Source organism: Anastrepha ludens, chromosome 3 (assembly GCF_028408465.1).
Source record: "Anastrepha ludens isolate Willacy chromosome 3, idAnaLude1.1, whole genome shotgun sequence".
Lineage (NCBI taxonomy): Eukaryota > Metazoa > Arthropoda > Insecta > Diptera > Tephritidae > Anastrepha > Anastrepha ludens.
In genome coordinates, this window is record NC_071499.1 from 25,571,792 (window position 1) to 25,594,020 (window position 22,229).

Genomic DNA, 22,229 nt, shown 5'->3' on the forward strand with positions numbered 1-22,229 from the left:
AGGCGAGGCAATAAATGCGCCTGGTATACAAAGCACTTTACTGCGATGCTACTATATTTCTAAATTAAATATTCTTCACACTTAAGTATGCTTTGTGAAACGCAATTTTGAAAGAAATCTTAAGTTGTACAAAGGTGGATTTATTAAATTCGCCTTGAGTTGTACTTAGCTAGCCTTTGATGAATACTTAGGGCTTAGATTTTAAAATAATAAAAAAAACAATGCTACAGTTTGACCTGTACACTGAATAAAAAATTTGTGGCATATCAAAAGATAAAATTTTGAGTTCATAAGAATTTCACTATCTTCAAGCAAATTTCCCAATAATTAATGTTGCGGGGAGAATTCTATATATGTTGCAAGAGGACCAAGTTGACAGAGGCAATAAATTATACGGCTCGAAGGACCTCACTAATGATGAACACAAATTTCTGCTGGTTATTGTAGCGATGATGTTGCGGCAAAATTCCCAATTTAAAACTAGTTGGTTCACATTCAAAATTACAATTTTTCTCACTCAATTTATTACAAAATATTCCCTATATATACACATTTATTTCAAACAAAACCTACTTATTTTCACAGAAAATTATAACGAATAACAGGAGTTGAAAAACATTAAAGTATTTTAAACGAATACTAAATTGAACTCAACAATTAAAACTATTTTGCTTCTACTATTTATAGACTTTTCTTTTGTTGTATGTTAAATAAAATACGATTGAGAAGAGCACATAGTAATTTCTCATTTAAATTTCTTGGGTTGGCAACTAAGTAATTGCGGATTTCACTCATAGATGGCTTCAGTTGAATATTTAGATTTGCAGACGTAGTACAAATGTAAAACACATTTTGTTATTTGATAGTTAGCAATTCAGCTGTCAATCAGTAAAAAGAGTTTTTTGATCGGTTGCATGTTTTCGTTTGGCGTTCGTTAAAAAATGCAACATCAAAAGGAACATTTTCGTCATATTTTGCTTTTTTATTTCCGCAAAGGGGAAACCGCATCGCAAGCTCATAAAAAGTTATGTGCTGTTTATGGTGACAAAGCATTAAAAGAACGACAGTGTCAAAATTGGTTTGCCAAATTTCGTTCTGGTGATTTTTCACTCAAAGATGAAAAACGCTCTGGTCGTCCAGTTGAAGTTGATGACGCCCTAATCAAAGCAATAATCGATTCGAATCGTTACAATACAACACGTGAGATTGCAGAGAAGCTTCATGTATCACATACATGCATTGAAAATCATTTAAAACAACTTGGCTATGTTCAAAAACTCGATACATGGGTTCCTCACGAACTGAAACAAACGCATTTAACGCAACGCATTAACAGCTGCGATTTACTAAAGAAACGTAATGAAAATGATCCATTTTTAAAACGACTGATAACTGGCGATGTAAAATGGTTTGTTTACAACAATATCAAGCGGAAAAGATCGTGGAGCAGACCAGGTGAACCAACTCAAACAACATCAAAAGTTGATATTCATCAAAAGAAGGTTTTGTTATCAGTTTGGTGGGATTACAAAGGAATTGTCTACTTTGAACTCCTACCACCCAACCGAACGATCAATTCTGATGTCTACATTGAACAACTAGCGAAATTAAACAATGCAGTTGAAGAAAAGCGGCCCGAATTGATAAATCGAAAAAGTATTGCATTTCATCATGACAATGAAAGACCACACACATCTTTGGCCACTCGGCAAAAATTGTTGGAGCTTGGTTGGGATGTTTTGCCACATCCACCATATAGTCCTGACCTGGCACCATCTGATTACTTTTTGTTTCGATCTTTACAAAACTGCTTGAATGGTAAACATTTCAATAATGATGATGTCAAATCGTACCTGACTCAATTTTTTGCTAATCAAAACCAGAAGTTTTATGAACGTGCGATTATGATGCTGCCTGAAAGATGGCAAAAGGTCATTGATCAAAATGGGCAATACATTACAGAATAAAGTTATTTAGTTGCATGAAAAAATTGCCTTTGATTTTCTTTGCCAACCCATATCTTTAGCAGTGCCGTGGTGCAAAAAACAACGAACGAACACTGAAAAAGCATTCATGAATATCTCTCGATCAGCTGGGTATTAAGAGGGCAGAATGGAAACCAAAAACGAGACAATATACAAAGCATTTAAACAAAAATGTGTAGAATTCATTAGGAATGAGAGAAATAATATAATGTAAGAAATGTTAAGTATTGTTAATGCTTACAATAAATAAATAAAAATAATTCATAAAAAAAAAAAAAAAAATAATTAGAAACAAATAATAATACAAAAACAATTAATAAAAAGAAATAATATAATGTAAGAAATTTAAAGTATTGTTACTACTAATAATAAAAAATTAAAAATATTGTAATAATAATAATAAATAATAAAAAAATAATAATAATAAAATAATAATAAATATTTAAAACTAAATAATAATAAAAAAAAAATAACTAAATATTGAGAAATAAATAATAATACAATAATAAATAAAAATAAATATTGTAATATAATGTAAGAAATTTAAAGAATTGTTAATACTAATAATAAATAATAAAAAAAAAAACATAATAATATTGTAAATAATAATAATAAAATAATAAATAATTAAAAATAAATAATTGAAAATAAATAATAATAAAAAATTAAAATAAAAAATAATAAAAAAATAAATAATGGCTTATTGCCAAACAGGCTAACCTAACCTAACCTAAAAAAAATAATAATAAAAAAATTACCAAATAATAAATAATTAAAAATAAATAATAATAAAAAATTAATAATAATAAAAAAATATATAAAAAAATAATAATAATCAAACTAAAAAATATCAATAAACTAAATAATAGAAATAATAATTTTTTATATATTAGCTCAATAGCTCCTATTCTGGACCTATTCCATTTTTTGGCATATCAGACCTACGAATTAGACGTGCAATTTGAAAAAACCCATAATATTGTAAAATATATCTGCCAGTTTGGTTTTTATGATGATATATTCCTTGAATAAACGAGGTATTCAGAATAAATCATAATTGATTGCTCAAGTATTTGGGCATGCCCTTAATTATGTGCTTTGAGCATAACTTTCTCCACCTGCTTCGCATAACTGTGAGAAATCTGGACGGCCTGCACCAGCCAGTTAAGAAGGACATTCAAGGTAGTACAAATGAAATGGTTTATAGGATTTGGAGAATGCGAGCCGAATTTTAAAAATAAAAATTATGAGCTTAGTTAAGGGGTTACAGTTAGAAGGCCGAAAAAATCGAATTTTCCAAAATCTTTTCTGGGAAAACTTTTAAATTTATTGATCTAAAAATTTGTACACATATGATGTTATCTTTTAACTGTATTTTAAGACTTAACATTAGTAAAAATATTTATTTGGAAAGGTTCTACAGCTGATCTCCGGGCGCTCCTCTCAAAAAAGGCGTTTTGGGGTGACCACTCTATCTTTGAACTGGATGCTCTGAAATTAAAACACCAAACAGATTTCGTTAAAGTAATGTTAAATTCGGTTTCTCAAAAAACAAAATCGGTTTTTGACCAAAAATTTAGGCCTTAAATTGTTTATAAAAAAAAAAAAATATTTATCAGTGAAAAAAAATCTTGAATTAATTACTAAAAAATAATTTTTTTTAAGAAGCTCATGTTAAAATTTGTGACTAATCGATTTAGCCGTTTTGAGTAATGTTGGTCACCGACTTTGAAAACACCATTTTGAGAAAAACGCCTTTAAAGTTTGAAAATCACTTTCAAGCACTCTGAAACGCCTTTTGAAATTTGCGTGTAACTTCGAAAATACTCACCGGAACGATATCAAATTTTCTGTGTGTATTCTTAAATATATGCACATTAAGAAAACAAAACGAGGTTATATGTAAAGTCGGTTTACTGACGATAGTTTAACGTGACAACGTCACAAGAAAATACTGAATTTTAATTTTATTTGTTTGATAGATATTTTGTATGGTTGTAGAGGAGGAGGTAAATGGAATTGCAATGGAATAGGTCAAGTTACATTTACACAAACGTGAAAAATGACGAAACATTTATCAAATTCATGAAAGATATCTTCAATTTCGATTGTGCATCAGACGTTAATAAGTCAACAACACTAAGAGGCACCATCATCGATTTGAGTTTTTCCAGACACATAACACTAGAAAAACACTCCCTTTCATTTCCTATTTTTCCTATCATCGTCCTATTCTCAACAGAGAGAGTATCTATTATTGGCTACGCAAATGGCGTTGCTAAAGTAGTTAGATGCTACAGCATCTTGAACCTCCATGGGTTCACTCATCGAAGGTAGTCAGGTTGTTTTTCCATGGTGCGATTATAAGCGGTTCTGCAAATGAATCACCGTTCGAAACAATTTAGAAACATTTTTCATAAAATTCTTCGTTCCGAATATCATTTTAATTTACAAAATAATTTTATAAAATATTATTTCAATTTCTACTCGACTGTTAAAATTGAATTTTTGATTTTATTATTTTATAATAATAATATATTTTGTATTAACATTATTTCTTTCACCAAGTAAATTGAATAAAAGTTGTTGTTCAATTACTTAATTATTTTTGCAAATTTAATTGTAATTTGTTGTAAAAAGTTATAAGTTTGAATAATTTTCTTATAAGAATAAACTGTGATTAAATTATTGTTCATAAATCTTAAATTTAAAATTTAAAATTTGGAAACATTAAAATTTTTGTATATTAACTCTAGCTTTTAAAAAGCCCTCCTCAATTTGTATGATATATGTATGAGAAAATTGTTCCCTTTGACGGCTGGCTGGCCTAACGTGTCATTTCAGACATGTTGTTATGATATGTGGAAGATTTAACATTTATGTTTTAATTTTTTGAAATCATAGCTACGCTCGATAATTATTTCAATTGCCATTGATTTTTTACCCATCCTGAAATAGTTCTGTTAACTTATTGTTGTATAAATCAACAGCCGACAGCCTTCTACATTGAATTATAAGACGTTATCACGTCAAAAAAACAATAAAAAAAAAAAGATTTTTTAACAATTCTAACTGTATATAACCCCCTATGTCCTATTATATTCGCATATCTGTGGGTTTACTTGGAAGACTATCAAATTTGTTAAATGGTATAGTCTACGTTACCCGGTTCATACCTCGGCCATGACAGGCCATGGTCACAGCAGATTATTATACCATGATGATTATACAATTTTCATTTGATCCTGGCCAGAACTTGCTTTTTAAAGGCATCACCACTTCGACAACAGGCATCCTTTCCTACTTTTAAAAGATGTCACTGAAGACAATATCAAAAAAATGTATAAATTTCCAAAAGACAACGACCTAGTCCATCCAACACATCTAACCTCCTACATCTGACCCAACACACGTCACCAACCAGCCGAAAGCCTCAGCTGCTAGTGCTGCGTTTGCTTCAGTTTACCTAATAATTTTATTATCAAGTACGCTTTTTAACCCTTAACGGCCGAGAGCTTTTTTTTCTGTAATACTCGCCCAATAGACGGCGGGAAATTTGGTGAAATTCTACAACGATAGATTTGTTGTGAATATTCCACCAACACATCTAACCTCCTACATCTGACCCAACACACGTCACCAACCAGCCGAAAGCCTCAGCTGCTAGTGCTGCGTTTGCTTCAGTTTACCTAATAATTTTATTATCAAGTACGCTTTTTAACCCTTAACGGCCGAGAGCTTTTTTTTCTGTAATACTCGCCCAATAGACGGCGGGAAATTTGGTGAAATTCTACAACGATAGATTTGTTGTGAATATTCCACAATATTTACACTTTAAACGTTATATTAAGGTGAATATTTCTTGTCAATGTATGATCAACAAACGAGGGACGTACAAAGTTGCAATATTTGTTAAAGCAACTACAGCGTTGATAAATAAATGAAATGAAAATTTAATTATTTTCATGTCTTCGTATTGGAGCCTTTGGTTTTCTATCGCATAAGTATTATGTTCCCGTAGCGGGGCCTTACGGCCGTTATTCCCCCCTTAACCAGTTTAGACTGATCACAAACTCGACTTTTTTTTTTGTGGCATAAATTGTTAGTATAACTAATCAAGAATATGTGGTAAAAATGTTAAAGCGAAATTCGCATTATTTCCAATTCTATAAGCACTTAAGTGACCGCCCGTCGGTTCGGCAACGTAGCGCGCGGTAGTTAGAACGCCGTTTTTTCAACCGAAACGACTTTTTCCAATTGGTGGTCACTCTAGCTCAAAAAGTTATGAACCAATCGTTATAAAATTTTTTCTGAGTATTCTTTATTCAATTCTAATTCATATGAACCTAATTACCTGGGATTATATCATCATTAAAAATACCTTTTTTAAGCGAAATAGATGAAAAAACATGGTATGAAAAAATGGCACTGTATTCAAGCGCCTCAAAAACATGAAAATTTCAATATTATTTTATCACAATTAGGTTCATATTCCTAGAAAATATGTTGTTAACGAAAAAAAAACAATTGTTGTTGATTACAGAGGCAAATTGCAACTACTGTAATGCCCACCAGCAAGCGGATGGCGATCGTCCATGGGCAACACGCTCACACGCCACAATTTCCGGCGGAAATGGCTTCAAAAAATTCAAAAGTGTGGGTATATTCAGAAACGCATTATAAATGCACAGTAATTGCAGCGCTGGCAGCACTGCTAATGTGACAAGTGATGCAATTGATAGATTTGTTAACGATTTGCAAAAAGATTTGTTGCATTTATGAACGCGTTTTACACTAAAATGGAAGTATTATTGAGTTTAGTTGTTGACGATATATTTGAAGTAAAAAGTGATAGTTTTTTGCTAAATTTAAGAAAAAAAGACGTGTAAAGCTAAAAAGAAGATCACATATACTAAGATGTTCATTAAAACGAAAAATTCCCAAAAATAAATCTTTTTTTCCTAGTCGCTAATGCTTTTTAATTTATTGTGATTGTAATTCATTACTTTCCCAATATTCAAAAAAAAAAAAAAAAAAAAACAAAAAAAACTTTTTTTGAAACAATTAGAAAATTTTCTCTGCGCGATTTGCCCGTCTATTTTCAAATCTTTATTCACTTTTTTTATTTCTTCCGCCACCTTATTCCACAAAACACTCTTTTTCCTCCTCCCTGAAGCAAATTCACTTTCCATGCTCAGTCGGACTCTGAGAAGCAACTTTACTTCCGATGTACTTAGATAATCGCTAAAATCAAGAAAAATGTAATAAAATATTGTTTTAATAACGTATATTTAATATATCTTTGCATTAAAAGCTAAAAAAATTAGTTTTATGCTCACTTTTCATCAGACATCATATTAGCGTAATCAGCGGCAATTAAAATTTTTCCTGCAAATAATGCGTGACGTTTGATACAAAAATGGCGTTTTGGAACGCGATGCATTTGCAGTACTGCCATATTTGCATTTCTGAACGCATTGCCAACACTGCAAAAGTACGTTGCGCATTATAATGCGTTTCTGATTATACCCTGTACTTAAAAATATGAATAAAATACCCTTCAAGTTTAAAAAATTTCTGATTATTCCTTCCTTGTTCAAAAAATTCACGAAAAACACCAAAATTTCAGCCTCCTAAACCGGTTTCCCTCCTTAAGGGTTAAAATAAAAAAAATTAAAAATAATTTAATTTTCGTTTGTTAGTTTTTAGCTACATTTTTATTTTAACTTTTTTTGGAATTTAACATATGCATGAATAGCAATAAATTCAGTCAGTATCCTTTTTACATTTACTTAACAAACGTACACACATATCTTTTCTTATTTCTGATAGACATTAAAATAAACTTAATTGACAATAGGTTTTACATTTTTTACTTGATCAATCATTTTGAATGTTCATTGAATTAAGATATAAAAAAAATTTGATTATGAAAAAAAAAAAATTCCCAATAATTTTGACGGACGTATGTATGTCTTCAACATATGTAACTATGACCAGAACCTCCACGCTTTAGATTCATTGCATTTTAATTTTCGCCTCAACGCCTATAATAGTAAATCATTCCATACGAATTATATTTAGTTACACATTTCATTCCCGTTTCACATTCTTAGCCACTTAATGGATTTTGTTTCCTTTGATATCATTATCAAATATATGCACACCCAATTCCTTTTCACAGCGTTCAATTTGCCTTATATAATCGGCCAACTGTTTTTGTGCATCCACTTGTTCGGTAAGGAATTGCGTCTCTAAGAAGTCGCAGAGCTGTGGATCGTTGTGCTTACTTGCCAAAGCATGCAGTGCTAGCAGGGACTTGATGAATGGCATGCGAAAAAATCGAACAACAATAATTTGCATACGTTCTGTTTATTAAGAGAATAATTCTGCTCACCTCATTGACCGTTTTCTCCATATTCAATGCTTCTTCGAGCGCCGCTTTAGGTGTAGTAAACTTGAATTGCGGTGCTGGCAGCTCTTCCAAAAGCACTGTACCTCCCCTTTTGTTCATATACTCCATAAATTTTGCAGCGTGCTCATGCTCCTCAGCGCTGGCGGCTTTGAAAAATCCATATAATCCAGGTAAAGCTACGTCACAGCGGTCGAAGTGCGAAGCCTGCAAAAATGCACATTAATAATACAGATTTCGTTAAAGTGCAAAAATATTTTACAAACCATAGCTAAATAATCATAGCTCGACTTCAATTCCAGATGTATTTGTTTGTTAATTGCGTTTTCACATTCACTATTGAAATTTTGACGTACTATCAGACATAAAAGACGCCGGAACTGCACGCGTCCGGTAAAATTCATAACTCCAATTTTATTTCAATTGAAGTTTCTTTCGAAAAAAATTACTCGTAATAGAAAATTAAGGTTGATTTTTTTCGTTGTAGCAATGCTCCAGTATTTTGGAATCACACTGAGAATAACTGATACCTACATCTGTTTATACGCACGCATATAGTTGCATAAAGGAATGGCACAATGACAGGATGAATGTATAAGTGTTAGAGGAGAATGCATTGCGCCGATGCAATTTTGGTATATAATATACATTACGGTTAAATACAGAGTCAAAGCGTAAATTCGAAAGGTTTCTTCAAGGTTTCAGCTGGAAATGCTCGGCTCATATGAATAATATTATGATGGCGATTACCTTGTAATATATTTTATTTTTTATTAATTTTGCTTTTAGTATTATTTCACTGCTTAACAACTTCGTTTCGTAAATATGTATGTACCTAATTATTTCATTTCGATTAAATTTTTTTGTTAATTTTAGCAATGTTTTATTACATATTTTTTTATTGTTTTTTTTTTTTTTTTTGTTTTATATTTTTGTATAATGAACAATTCAATAATCAACTCTAAATAGGCACGTTATGTTCTCAAATATTTCAATTGATGAATGCATAATTTTCACATCAATTCATAATTGCTTTTAATAATTAGTTACTTTGGGACCTAAACATACATAATTCTCTCATCCAAAGCCGATTTTCTTATTGAACATACATATTTTTCATTAATAAGGCATCATCAGTTTTCAAATACTAAGCAACAATTTACTCTTACATAATAACCTCTGATACCCTCGGTATAAAGGCATACTAAATATGTATTTTGAATTCCGAATTGTAAGCTTTTTTGTTTTCAATTCACTGCCCGAAAGTCCTATACTGTTTTTAGGAAAGTTAAATATTTTCGTTAAATCGTTTACTTAACCTCTATTTTAGTTTATAGTTTTTTGTTTTTACAATTCAGAATTGAAGCCTTGACGACGGAACGGCGCTCACGTACAAACACATTACTCCGGCAAATCCAATATTCTGGAAACAAACTCGGAAATATCTGTATCGCGCTCTATGTGCTCCACAATGAACTCGTGCTTTAGCAATTGTTCATAATTGGGACGCGCTGTATAGTTTTTTTGTAAGCACTTAGTTATAAAGTCTTCGAATTCGGGTGAAAATTTGCCGGTTTCAAGACGAGGTGGGCTCTCATTAACAACCTGTAAATTGTATGGATTAGATCGTCGAATATTGCACTTAGTTGGTACCACCTATACCTGTTTTAATTGCTCAAATGGCGTTCGCCACGAGTTATATGGGAACCTGCCAGTCGCCATTTCGATCATACTGATACCCAGTGACCAGACATCAGAGCGTATGTCGTATTGAGCAGGGTTGCCCGTTGGATCGATGCGTTCAGGTGCCATATATGGCTTACATCCAGCATCAATCGTTTTAGCAACAGAATCAACCAAGTAACCTTAACAGAAAATTATACAAATATATTTTTTGACACTTACAATATTCACTAAATCTCTTATTAGAAATCTTTTTTTTTTTTTTGGTGCAGTGTGAATAAAGAATTTCTTAAGCCGTGTGCTTGGGAATTATTTCACTTATAAATTATTTGTGCTGTGGCTCGTTTACTAAACCCACCTGAGATACCAAAATCGCACATCTTCACTTCACCACTGCGATTGATCAAAATATTTGACGGCTTTACATCGCGATGAATAACCTTAAGCTGTGCGTGTAGATAGTGCAGCGCATTCACCACTGACATGGCAATCTAAAAATTGCAGAATATAAAAGCATACAAATTCGTATGATTTCACAAAACATTTATAAAAAAATATATTTATTCTACGTGGAACGTAACATACTTTTCCCAAGACACTTTCTTCCATTGTTAGATTGTTTTTAAACACCTTCGGGTAGAACTTATCCAAACTTGTATCCATTACTTCCATACATATCCAAACATCTCCTTCCCGGAAAAGTGCCCCATAGAAATGAACTGTGTACGGACAATCGCTCGAACGCATGGAAATATCTAAATCCATAAGTAAGCGTTTCTGTTCTTTTCGATTTACCGTCGCTGTAATACGTTTCACAGCCATTACCGTGCCAGTCTGTTCATGTTTCATCTTTTCCACTACGCCATAAGCTCCACGCCCCAAATCGGCAATTTTTTCCAAGCTGTCGGCATTGATTTCGAATGTCTGATCTCCTATTTTAATTGTTGTACTCGAGTCTAAATTGCGCGGTGGCACACTGCGTTGAAATATATAGAGTTTTATGAACATTTTAATTCAATAAAGGGATGTTAAGGGATTATCAGACGTACATTTCGGGCTCTGGTTCTTTCGGAATTTGGAACCTTAAATTCGGTCTTGGTTTACCGGCCATTTTAAGTAGTAGATGTAAAATTCTCGTTATATGTGTACCGGAATATTCTTTGCAGCGGACGATGCTACAAAATAGTATAGGCCTAGTGGCCAAAAATATTTCGACCTTTACGACCTTTTTGCAAACTGATGCAGACGTTAAACCGTGACCCTGCTATAAATTTTATCAAATCTTCCCGTCGGCAGTTCTTCAAATCAGTTGCCTAAACCTCTTCTTGAGATTTTTCCAAATTTGGAATTTTCGCGGCTCCGTTCACATTTACTTATTCTATTCTTTGCCTGGCTTTCTACCTCGTTTCGTGTGGGCTCGCGCTCGCTGCACAATAACTTATTCCAATTGTCACTTTTATCCTAATTTGGTTATATTTTCTAAAACATTCTGCTGCAGAAATATAGTGTAGACTTTCACATAACTTTTTATTAAAACATTATTGCTAATATAAACCGTTTAGTTTTTCGTAAATTTAAGCTTTTACAATTTTCTCGCCGACTCTTGATTCCTATCAAATAAAATCTCGCAAATTTTTCTCGTTTTTCGTTTCGTTGTCTCGTTCGATATCTGTTTGTCTAATTTTTGCTGTTGCCATATTGTAGCAAATTTTACAAAAAGAAAACCTGAAGCGAATTGAATTTTATGCAAGGATTAATTGCATGATAGCCAATAGCCGTGGTAGCTCGAGCTTTTATATTAGATGAATCTAATCTGGATTTTAATTATATTTTAATAAATAATAATAATAATAATGATAATTGTAGGAAATATCAATTTTATTTGATTAGGTTTTGCGGCAATTGCACTCATTTCAAGGTTTATATGATTAGAGCCACACTATCGAAACTCTTTTATAATTGAATGGATAATGCTCAAATATGTTTCATAATTAAACGATTATATTATATTACAATGCACATTAACTGATAAATTCCATCTCCTTGCTTTATAATTGTTCCAAAATCCCCCAAATATCTCCAAGAATATTTCTGAATGTAAGATTATTTGTAAGAGGTATTAAAATTTTTCAGAACCAAATGACTTAACGATCAATATGGGCTCTTGTGGTTTACTGCTTTAACACAATGTATGTTTCCCTACTTTGAAAATATTACTGTGTATTAAAGCTCCTTCGTCACATTCTCTTTGATCTCCTCTATTTATTATTATTTATTATTATTATTAAAGTCAAACATACAACCATAGGTTATTTTTACAATGATTGACCTTAAGAATAGTTTACATAAAAGGATTAACAGTAAAATCAAAATTAAAATTAAAATTTCAGATAGTAGTAAAGAAGTATAAGTTGGAGAAAGTATTTAAAAGGAAAGTAAGGTAAAAATAGTAGTAGTAGGAGTACGGATTAATAGGAAGAGATTCGACTGAAATCTTTTTCCACGAAGTGGTAACTTCAACTTAGGAAACAAAAAGAAGTCGTACGGGGCCATATCAGGTGAATACGGTGCTTGCACGATGGTGTTTACTTGGTGTTTGGTCAAATAATCCAGCACAATCGGGACTCGGTGCGAAGGCGCATCATCAGAATATATTACCGCATCTTTTCCAAGAAATAATCTACCATATTCTCTTATTACATATACTATACATAAAATTCGATGCAGTTACTTTCTTATATTATTTTTAACATTTAATGGACAATCCGTTCAAATTTAAATCATCAGTTTCTTCATCTATTGCAAAGTTCAATTTAAAGCAATTCCCAGTATTTAGATTTAGGTCTTTGCTTATAAATGCGCTACTTTCATGCTCAATCTCCACAGTCGCTGTGTTCTTAACATCGATTTCAGCTGGTTCAGATGTATCGTCCTTTTGTGTAGGTAAAAAGTTGAAGCGAAATTCTTTATCCGTTTGCATTATAGCGGACCTTTTGAGGAAAGTGGACTTCTTGTTCGCTTTAATTGTTCGCCTAAATTTTTTTTTTGCCTCTAAAAATAAAAAAAATGTATATACTCAAAACTTGCAAATATTACAAATATTTTTCACACTATATCTTTTTCTTGCTTTCTTTTTCTCTTCCTTCCGCATTTTTCCACGGTAGTCGCCCAACGCCGCCTTCATTACTTGACGCTTCTCAACAAACGGCGCAGTTTGTACTCCTAAATACTTCGCGACACCAGCAGCTGTATTTTTATAAAAAAATACTTATTAACTACCTTGTTTAAATTTTTAAAGACTTACAAGCTTTCTCGGATAGCTTATTCGAATTAAGTGCTTTCTCCAAATGTTGCACACACCAACAAAGTTCCAACTCCATTTGTGCTTCATTTTCCGGGGTTTCCCTACGGGGCGCCATTAGTTCAGGCGGCTTTGGCCGGGATTCGCAAGAATGTCTATTGGGCAATTTTTGGCAAACTATAATGTCTTTATTAATGAAACTTGGTGGAGATGTTAGTGAGGTGTTAAGGAACACTCTTTATAACTCCAAATTATTCGGGAAATAATAATTTCGTAATTATTTGCTTTCAAAATGCCCTCTGGAATTTCACTATAACTTGGCATCTTACACTATATATTTTTTTACACTTACACACTCACACGCGTGGTTTTACTTATTCTTATCCTTATATTCGAATTATTTTTATTAAAACTAAATCCAAATGCATTTGTCCATACAATCACTTACCAATTTTAAACGCGAATAAGAAGAAGATTGGAATGACAACAGAATGGTGTTGCCGGATGCTTGCAAATGAAAACGAAAATATGAACAAAACTGAAGTATTTCAGTTTACTGTTAATGATGGGGATGGGGGTTATTGTGCCTTCTTATTACACACACGCATATGACGTTTTAGTTTTGGGTTCAATGGTTTTAACACGGAAAGGGTTCTACGCAAAAATACTATGGATTGCGTAGCTGGAGTTTGATTGATGAGGGTTATTTTCTTGAAGCGTGCCCGAAGGCCGCTTATGCTAAAAAAATTCTATGCAAAAATTCTACAAATTTACAAAAATATTTCTCACTTTTAAATTACTGCAAAAAATACTGCAATTTTACAATCAACCTTAAACTGAACATCTCTGCATACGAACTTCGTTTTTGTTTCAGGTGTATGGCAACACCAACTGTTCGCTAAATTACAGAACTTTAACATTAAATTAATAAAATTATAAATTGGTTCTGTAAAATGTAAGCTACAAATCAAATCATGTTGACGTTTGTTTTCATCACAATCTCGTATTGAGAAACATGCGTGAAAGTTTCCCAATAATCGATTACAATAAATATGCGCCTTAACATATCGGTTCTGCATATTTGGAGTTTGCAACTTAAAAATGCAATTTAAATTGTTAATTTATGGTATATATAAATAAAAAGTGTTATAATACGTTCACATATGCATTAATCGCCTATAAATCCACCATATTAATCTACCCGTTCACATATGGCAGATTACCCGCAAAATTGACAATCAGCTGTCAATACTGCTTTAAGAGGTTTTTCTTCATAGAAATTATTTTGGTGGAATATTTCGGTGTTTTTAGTTTCTTTAATTATTATTAACGATATGAAGAAAATACAAGGAGAAGGAATAGCTAATTTAATTGCGCAATTGGCTGCTAATAATAAACAGTTGGAGGAAATCCGTATGCGACGTTTACTGAGGTTGCAAAAAATTATGGCAGGAATGCGCATGGGATATTCTATATTACATTTTATAAGTAATAAGAGGACAAAACCTTTATGGACACACGCTTTTTTCTGTAAAATGAACCCATAATTAATAATATTTAACAAAAAATGTATTAGAATTTTGTATGGGAAATCGCGCTTCTTAATTACGGATTTTGAGTTAAGCGCGAAAAAGTAGACCTACTTATATGTGAACGTATTATTAGAACTCTAGATGCGAGGGTATCTCTAGGGGAGTCTGTATTCGCTCGAAACTCGTCCATTTCTAAACTGCTCAAACGTTTGCTCGAAAATTTCGAGCTTTTGAATAATTTGAGCAGCTAAGCCAAAACTGCCAATTTTACTTTTCAGCATTTATTTAGATTTTCAAGTGTTTGAATAATTTGTAAAACTTAAAGAAATTAAAAAAAAAAAACAAAAACAGAAGTTTCACTCGAAAATGCTCGACCTCATACATACTCAAACACTTTCTAGTAATTAGACAGACTGTTCGAAAATGCGGCCAACTATCCGTTGTCGTAGTGATCCGAAATGAAGATACTACACCTTTTCCAAGAAATAATATACCATGTTCTCTTATTACATATACTATACATACAATTCGATGCAGTTACTTATATTATTTTTAACATTTAATGGACAATCCATTCAAATTTAAATCATCATTTTTTTCATCTATTACAAAGTTAAATTTAAAGCAATTCTCAGTATATAGATTTAGGTCTTTGCTTATAAATGCGCTACTTTCATGCTCAATCTCCGAAGCCGTTGTGTTCTTAACATCGATTTTAGGTGTTTCAGATGTATTATCTGTTTGTGGAGGTAAGAAATTGAAGCGAAATTCTTTATCCGTTTGCATTATAGCGGATTTTTTGAGGAAACTGGACTTCTTGTTCGCTTCAATTGTTTGCGTGAATTTAATTTGTTTGGCAGCTAAAGAAAAAAAAAATTATAAACTCATAACTTTTAAATATTACAAATATTTTTCGCACCCAATGCTATCTTTTCCTCTTCCTCCAGCATTTTTCCACGGTAGTCGCCCAACGCCGCCTTCATTACTTGACGCTTCTTAACAAACGGGGCAGTTGAACTTTTAAGTACTCTTAAATTCTTCACGGTATCAGCAGCTGTATTTTTATAAAAAATTAAAAAAAGAAATACTCATTAAGCACCTTGTTTATTTTTTTAAAGACTTACCAACTTTCTGGGATAGCTTATTCGAATTAAGTGCATTCTCCAATTGTTGCACACACCAACAAAGTTCCAACTCCATTTGCGCCTCATTTTCCGGGGTTTCCTTACGGGGCGCCACTAGTTGAGGCGGCTTTTGTAAAGATTTTGATTTCTGTATTCTTCTCATTACTCTAGTTCTACTATATATTCATAAATTACAAATTGGTTCTGCAAAATGTAAACTACAGATCAAATCATGTTGACGTTTGTTTTCATCACAAATTCGTATTGAGAAACATGTGTGAAAATTTCCCAATAATCGATTACAATAAATTTGCGCATCAACATATCGCTTCTGCTCCCATTTAAGAATATTTGGTAATTTTCAGTTTAGTTCGCTTTAACCTACGCTTTACAATATACATTCAATTGTCGTGAATGTAAATATCTTGAAATTCTAAAAATACCTCTATAATTAAGATGAAAGCCTGTTGATTGTTGTAAATGTAATCGATTACAAAATACAACACAAAGGGAAATATAGTTGAATTTCATACAACCCTGAAGGTGCAATTTTACTTGATAGCTGTCAACGCCAAATTCTTTCTTTTCTTGCAAATTGTCATTGGAGGTAGGTGTAATTTTTAATTCTCCTTGTATATACCAAATAATTTAATAATTTTCTATTATTGATTAAATTTCAGAACTCCATCTGACCTTCTGTAATACCAATAGAATTGTAATCATGGTTGCTGTGAAGAAACAGGTAAATATACTTTATGTATTTTAACACGTGGTAATTTAGTCGGATAATATTTGAAGAACATAACCTAAATATGTACACATGGTGTTTCTCTTCCATTTGCAGAAAAAGGCTTTAGAAAGCACCAACGCCCGTTTGGCATTGGTGATGAAATCCGGCAAATATTGCTTGGGCTACAAACAAGCTTTGAAAACTCTACGTCAAGGCAAAGCGAAATTGGTGCTGATTGCCAGCAATACACCAGCATTGAGGTGAGCAACGCATACATTTGTGTACTACTACAGAGAAGTAGTTTTCCATTGATTTGCTTGCTGGAGCCATATGGAGTCTTAAGAGACTGAGAAGTATGCTTCCATACAAGTTTCCCACGTATTTTTTGCATTAAGTTGATTATTTTGCAATGGAAACTATGGAGTAGTATATCTCAGAACAAATGTTGCATAGTGCTCGTGGTTTGCGGTAAATTTGACAATGCAATAACAGACATCCAAATGGTTCCAGCAAAACTTGAAAGGTAACGAGGTTTTATATTTTGTTAGCCTTTTAGCACCATTAAGTGATGAATGTACAAAACAGACGTGTAAATCATGTTGATATTAATATACTACTAGAGACTCTTTCTGACTTGTCTTGTCTATTTCTCTATATGCCTTATATTTATATGGATTGCTAAATTAAAATTTTTTTCGCATTTTTAGAAAATCTGAGATTGAATATTACGCCATGTTGGCCAAGACCGAAGTACAGCATTACAGTGGCACCAACATTGAATTGGGTACTGCTTGCGGTAAATACTTCCGTGTGTGCACCATGTCCATCACCGACCCTGGAGATTCGGACATCATTCGCTCACAAGATAACTAAATTCAATTATGCTATTTTATACATAAAAAATAAAATCTTGAAAACAATCTATTTGTCGCTTAATTTATTTATAATATTTTCACATAAAAATGGTCAGGTACATTTTTAAAAATCAGGTATTTCGAAAATGTTTTTGGATATATGTATGGGAAGCGACTCAACTTAAATAAATTAAATGGAAACGATTTTATATTGCGGTATTTTTTAAATTTACTTGAAACGTAAAAATATTTTCTCAAATTTAATTGCTTGGCTCAGCAAGTTAAATATGTGAACCATTTACGCAATATACACAAGAGTAGCTGAATGGGGTTGGTAGGTTCGAATCTCGGTGAAACACCAAAATAAAGAAAAAGTTGTTCCTAATAGCGGTCACCCCTCGGCAGGCAATGGCAATCGTCCGAGTGTATTTCTGCCATGAAAGAACTCCTCAAAAAATGTCTGCCGTTCGGAGTCGGCTTAAAACTGTAGGGCCCTCCATTTGTGGGACTATCAATAACTAATAAAGTGTGTGCGCGCCAATTATAAATATAATATAATAATTTGGTTCACATAACGATTGTATAAATATCATAGATGGCGATAATCGGCATTACGGATTTAATTCGGAATTATCTCAGGCATATATTGAAACTAATCCGGATCAACTACTTGACTTCATTCCCATAACTTAAGCGGATTGGGGAATTTCCGATGGCAACATTGCCGAAAAACGACCGTTAATATCTAATTTGAATGAAAAATAATCAAACTTTTAAAAAGAACAAGAAATACTGAAAACAATCATTGCAACATTAATATTTTGGAGCAATATGATGAGCACAACAGGAGTAAGTATTTTGTAGCATTTTTGTTTTATTTTTAAGTTTAAGTCTGGACGGAAGGAGACTAGCAGGGGCTCATAATAAAATGAGAAGAACGCGCGAATGATTTGCGAGGGTGAAAAGAAATGCCCACATTTATAATGACATTGCTGTTGAAATGGCAGGCAAATACAGGCCGAGGCACTTTATATAAAAATAAAAAAAACTTGACGAAAAAATACAGATGCATTTTTAACTAACTTTTCACCTTATAACTAAATTGCTGATTTTTGCAGAGAAAAGAAAGGTAAAATGGGCCCATCGGGCGAACACCATTCAACGGGAGGCACTTTTCTGCAGTGCACCGCATTGTGCGCCATATTGCGTTGAACACTACCCCCACTATTAAATTTTCAGTGGGAAGATTTTACATGCCATATTATTCAGATTTTAGAATTCAATCCAGCTGCCATCACCTTCACCTCCTTCACTGCTGTCATCGACAGTAATTGCACCGCTTTCGCTAATTAGGTCTCTATACGAGCTTCCAGGGTCATCATCAGCGCTGTCGTTATTTCCAACCGTAGAGACCGGACTGACATCATCGCTAGCTCCGGTTACAGGACCATCGATGTCGGCAACTAGAAAGATACAAAGAAATGGTGCATTTGAAGCCTTAATGATGCAGCAAATGAAATTGTTAAAGAGTGACATTCAGGGCATGAAAGTCCTAACAAACCATTTTTTCTGCTATACAGCAAAAGTATTATGCATCAAAGATGATAATTTCTCTGGTGGAGAAATTCATTCGTACGAACTAATTTTGAATTTTTTATTTTTTTTTATGAATTCTTAGAATTATTATTTTTTTCAGTGTCTGTGTTGAGTTAATGTTTTAAGTTCTTTTTCCATGATCTCATATTACGAGGTAGTATTAAACTTTTACACTATGAATTAAAATATACTGCTATTCATAAGGAACACTTGTACTATGATTAAAGTACTCCGGTGAATTTGTACTTACGAAAACTCTGCGCAATTGCGTTCCTGATAGTCGTTGCCGCTTTGTCGTTTTCACCGGCTGTTGTAGTGTGATTGGGTTGATATGGTGCAGATGCCACTTCTGCAGCGTCATGCATCCATGTGGAAGGTAATTCATCATTTTCCGCTTTTAAAAAATTATGCAAAATACAGCATGCATGTATTATTGTGTTAACATTTTTTGGGGCTACTTGCAGCTTTCCGCCTATTTTTCTAAATCGCGCTTTAAGTTGACCAAATGCATTCCGTACTACACGGCGACATCTTGACAGCCGGTAGTTAAAATACTTTTCCACAACTGGCTGATTTGGTGAATATGGAAAAGGCTTAATCAAATACCGCGACAATCGAAAAGCTGAGTCGCCGATAAGTACCACCGGCACATTAACACCTTCAATGTGTTTGATATTCTGCTGGAAGATGTTAGCGTTTTCATGAAATTTTTTCAAAGAGCTCGTTTCAAAGATGTACGAGTCGTTGTTCCTTCCACTGGACCCAATGTGAATATACGTAAATTTCGAACTGCAAAACAGCAGGAGAATAAGTCTAAATATTTTCCGAGGGTTTATAACAAATAAACTTACTTATAATCACAGCTCGCAAATAAAACAACCGAATACCAGCCTTTGGAGTTGCAATAGTCAACTGCATCTTCTTTGTTTGGCTCAATCTCTATGTGGCATCCATCTATTGCTCCGAAACATTGAGGAAATCCGAGTTGCGAGAAACCATCTACAATTCGTTTTACTTCTGCAGGATGTGGAGGATATGAATTAATGCAGTCCGCTAAATTATCGCACACCGCGCTGCAAAACTGCACAACTATTTCTCCCACAGTACTCCGTCCTACACCAAACAATCTTGCAATAGCGCTGTATTCAACCGGCGCACCTAGCGCAAATAATGCAATAGCCACTCTTTTATGGAGTGGAATACAAGATCTCATGTTGCTATCTGTCTTTTCTATTGTCCGAACCTTCGCAGATACTTTGCGGAAAGCATCTTTGCTTAGGCGAAAGTGCTCCTTGAATTGGGCGTCGTCCATTCCACGCACGTCATGCTCCCAAAATGTGCCATTGCGCTCCTTCATGAATATATAATATGAATTAGAATCCAATAAATTTTATAATATCAAACTTACAATTTTCCAGATTTTTCGTCCATTTTCCTGAGATAGTATGGATGCAATGTTGGTTTGCACTAACACATCCGAAATGACATTAATAGTTTTGATATTGCGGAGCAGTTTGAGAAATAGCAATTTAAGATTTTTTTGAAATAAATAATTATTTTTTAGTATCAGGGAAGCTAATATCCGTATTTGTCGCCTGCGATCCATCTTTTACTGGCAAAAGTATCCAATAAATAAATCAGCTGTTCACTAATCCGAGTAACAAACGTCCGTCATGCAGCAATTTGAATCAGAATTAAGTGCGCCGGTAACTCCGATTAACGGTCTGTCTAGGCTATTACCATTGTGCAGATATTTAAGTAGAAGCACTATTTTTCTTCCTTTTTTTGACAGGCGCGTAAGTGTGTAATGTGTGAGTGCTTGGTGTTAGCGCTTGAGCGTATTGGCAGGGTTGCTATGCCAAAGTAGAATTTTTATGGGAACATTACAATGCGCATTCAGTAAAGGTGGTGGCACTAGACTAAAAGTACGTTCACATATGCATTAATTACCAATAAATCCACAAAATTAAACTACCCGGTCACATATGGCAGATTACCAGCAAAATTGTCAATCAGCTGTCAATACTGCTGTGAAAGGTTTTTCTTCATAGACATTATTTTGGTGGAATATTGTTTGGTTTGTTTAATTATTATTATTATTGTATAATTATTATTAGTTATTATTATTATTATTATTATTTTATATAGCTAATTTATAAGGAGAAGGAATAGCTAATTTAATTGCGCAATTGGCTGCTAATAATAAACAGTTTGAAGAAATCCGTCAACGACGTTTACTGAGTTTTCACAAAATTATGGCAGCAATACGCATGCGAAATTCGATAATACATTATTTAATAAGCAATCACAGGTCAAAGCGCCTATGGACACATGTTTTTCTGTAATATGAATGCTTAATTAATAATATCTAACAAAATTTTTATTAGAATTATGTCTGCTGGTTTTCATAAGGTTTTCGGAAGGCTGACACCTTTTGTATTCTGTAGGCCGTAGATATTACATTTCGCAATAAATATTTGCAACGCGAGCACTTTTGGACTTAATTTTGACGGTAGTATTTTTTATTGCAACCCTGTGCACAAGTAATTAGGGGTTATACGCAGTTATGAAGCAAATAAAAGACGGGTTGTCAAGGATTTATCCTGAAGAAACTTCAGAATATTTTAATTTGAAAATTTTTGACGGTTATAAAAGCATCCTTCAACAAAATTTTTTATTTATGAAAATGTTGATTATAGAGCGCGCTGCAGGCGATTTCTGGAACCTTTAAAAAAAGGCGATTTACGGTGTACAAATTTTGTTAATATATTAGATTATCTAGTAATTAATCGTTCGGCTTATCAAAATAGTGAATTTTCACAAAATGGCAGCTTTTAAAAGAAATGATTTCGATTTTTACGTTAAAATTTGGCCGTAAATTGATTATAAAATGGAAAATAAGTATCAGATTTACAAAAGGAACGATTAATTACTAGAAAATGTATCTTTAAAGATTGAGTTAAAACGGTTGACCGATCAAACAAGCCGTTTTCGAGATATCGTGTACACCGA

At 33.0% G+C, this 22,229-nt stretch overlaps 6 protein-coding genes across 6 annotated transcripts; 1 reads left to right on the forward strand and 5 right to left on the reverse strand.

Moving 5' to 3' along the window:
• Window positions 1-7,684: 7,684 nt before the first annotated feature.
• On the reverse strand, window positions 7,685-8,967 carry LOC128857211 (ferritin heavy chain). Its single transcript, XM_054092857.1, has 3 exons — window positions 8,664-8,967; window positions 8,383-8,604; window positions 7,685-8,303 (listed from the first exon to the last, which is right to left on the reverse strand). The coding sequence occupies exons 1-3, from the start codon at window positions 8,799-8,801 to the stop codon at window positions 8,106-8,108; spliced, it is 558 nt and encodes a 185-aa protein (XP_053948832.1). The 5' UTR covers window positions 8,802-8,967; the 3' UTR covers window positions 7,685-8,105.
• Window positions 8,968-9,273: 306 nt separating this feature from the next.
• On the reverse strand, window positions 9,274-11,756 carry LOC128857210 (dual specificity mitogen-activated protein kinase kinase 3). The gene is made up of 5 exons (XM_054092856.1): window positions 11,130-11,756; window positions 10,666-11,056; window positions 10,439-10,571; window positions 10,060-10,262; window positions 9,274-10,002 (listed from the first exon to the last, which is right to left on the reverse strand). Exons 1-5 carry the CDS (start codon window positions 11,189-11,191, stop codon window positions 9,799-9,801), a joined length of 993 nt encoding a protein of 330 aa, XP_053948831.1. The 5' UTR covers window positions 11,192-11,756; the 3' UTR covers window positions 9,274-9,798.
• Window positions 11,757-12,051: 295 nt separating this feature from the next.
• On the reverse strand, window positions 12,052-13,490 carry LOC128856317 (UPF0488 protein CG14286-like). Its single transcript, XM_054091612.1, has 3 exons — window positions 13,385-13,490; window positions 13,192-13,326; window positions 12,052-13,131 (listed from the first exon to the last, which is right to left on the reverse strand). Exons 1-3 carry the CDS (start codon window positions 13,458-13,460, stop codon window positions 12,827-12,829), a joined length of 516 nt encoding a protein of 171 aa, XP_053947587.1. The 5' UTR covers window positions 13,461-13,490; the 3' UTR covers window positions 12,052-12,826.
• Window positions 13,491-15,218: 1,728 nt separating this feature from the next.
• LOC128857213 (UPF0488 protein CG14286-like) lies at window positions 15,219-16,302 on the reverse strand. Its single transcript, XM_054092859.1, has 3 exons — window positions 16,038-16,302; window positions 15,833-15,967; window positions 15,219-15,773 (listed from the first exon to the last, which is right to left on the reverse strand). Exons 1-3 carry the CDS (start codon window positions 16,198-16,200, stop codon window positions 15,466-15,468), a joined length of 606 nt encoding a protein of 201 aa, XP_053948834.1. The 5' UTR covers window positions 16,201-16,302; the 3' UTR covers window positions 15,219-15,465.
• Window positions 16,303-16,671: 369 nt separating this feature from the next.
• LOC128857214 (60S ribosomal protein L30) lies at window positions 16,672-17,691 on the forward strand. The gene is made up of 3 exons (XM_054092860.1): window positions 16,672-16,779; window positions 16,882-17,027; window positions 17,475-17,691. The coding sequence occupies exons 1-3, from the start codon at window positions 16,759-16,761 to the stop codon at window positions 17,638-17,640; spliced, it is 333 nt and encodes a 110-aa protein (XP_053948835.1). The 5' UTR covers window positions 16,672-16,758; the 3' UTR covers window positions 17,641-17,691.
• Window positions 17,688-20,963, reverse strand: LOC128857212 (uncharacterized). The gene is made up of 4 exons (XM_054092858.1): window positions 20,626-20,963; window positions 20,069-20,568; window positions 19,468-20,006; window positions 17,688-19,084 (listed from the first exon to the last, which is right to left on the reverse strand). The coding sequence occupies exons 1-4, from the start codon at window positions 20,821-20,823 to the stop codon at window positions 18,894-18,896; spliced, it is 1,428 nt and encodes a 475-aa protein (XP_053948833.1). The 5' UTR covers window positions 20,824-20,963; the 3' UTR covers window positions 17,688-18,893.
• Window positions 20,964-22,229: the final 1,266 nt, after the last annotated feature.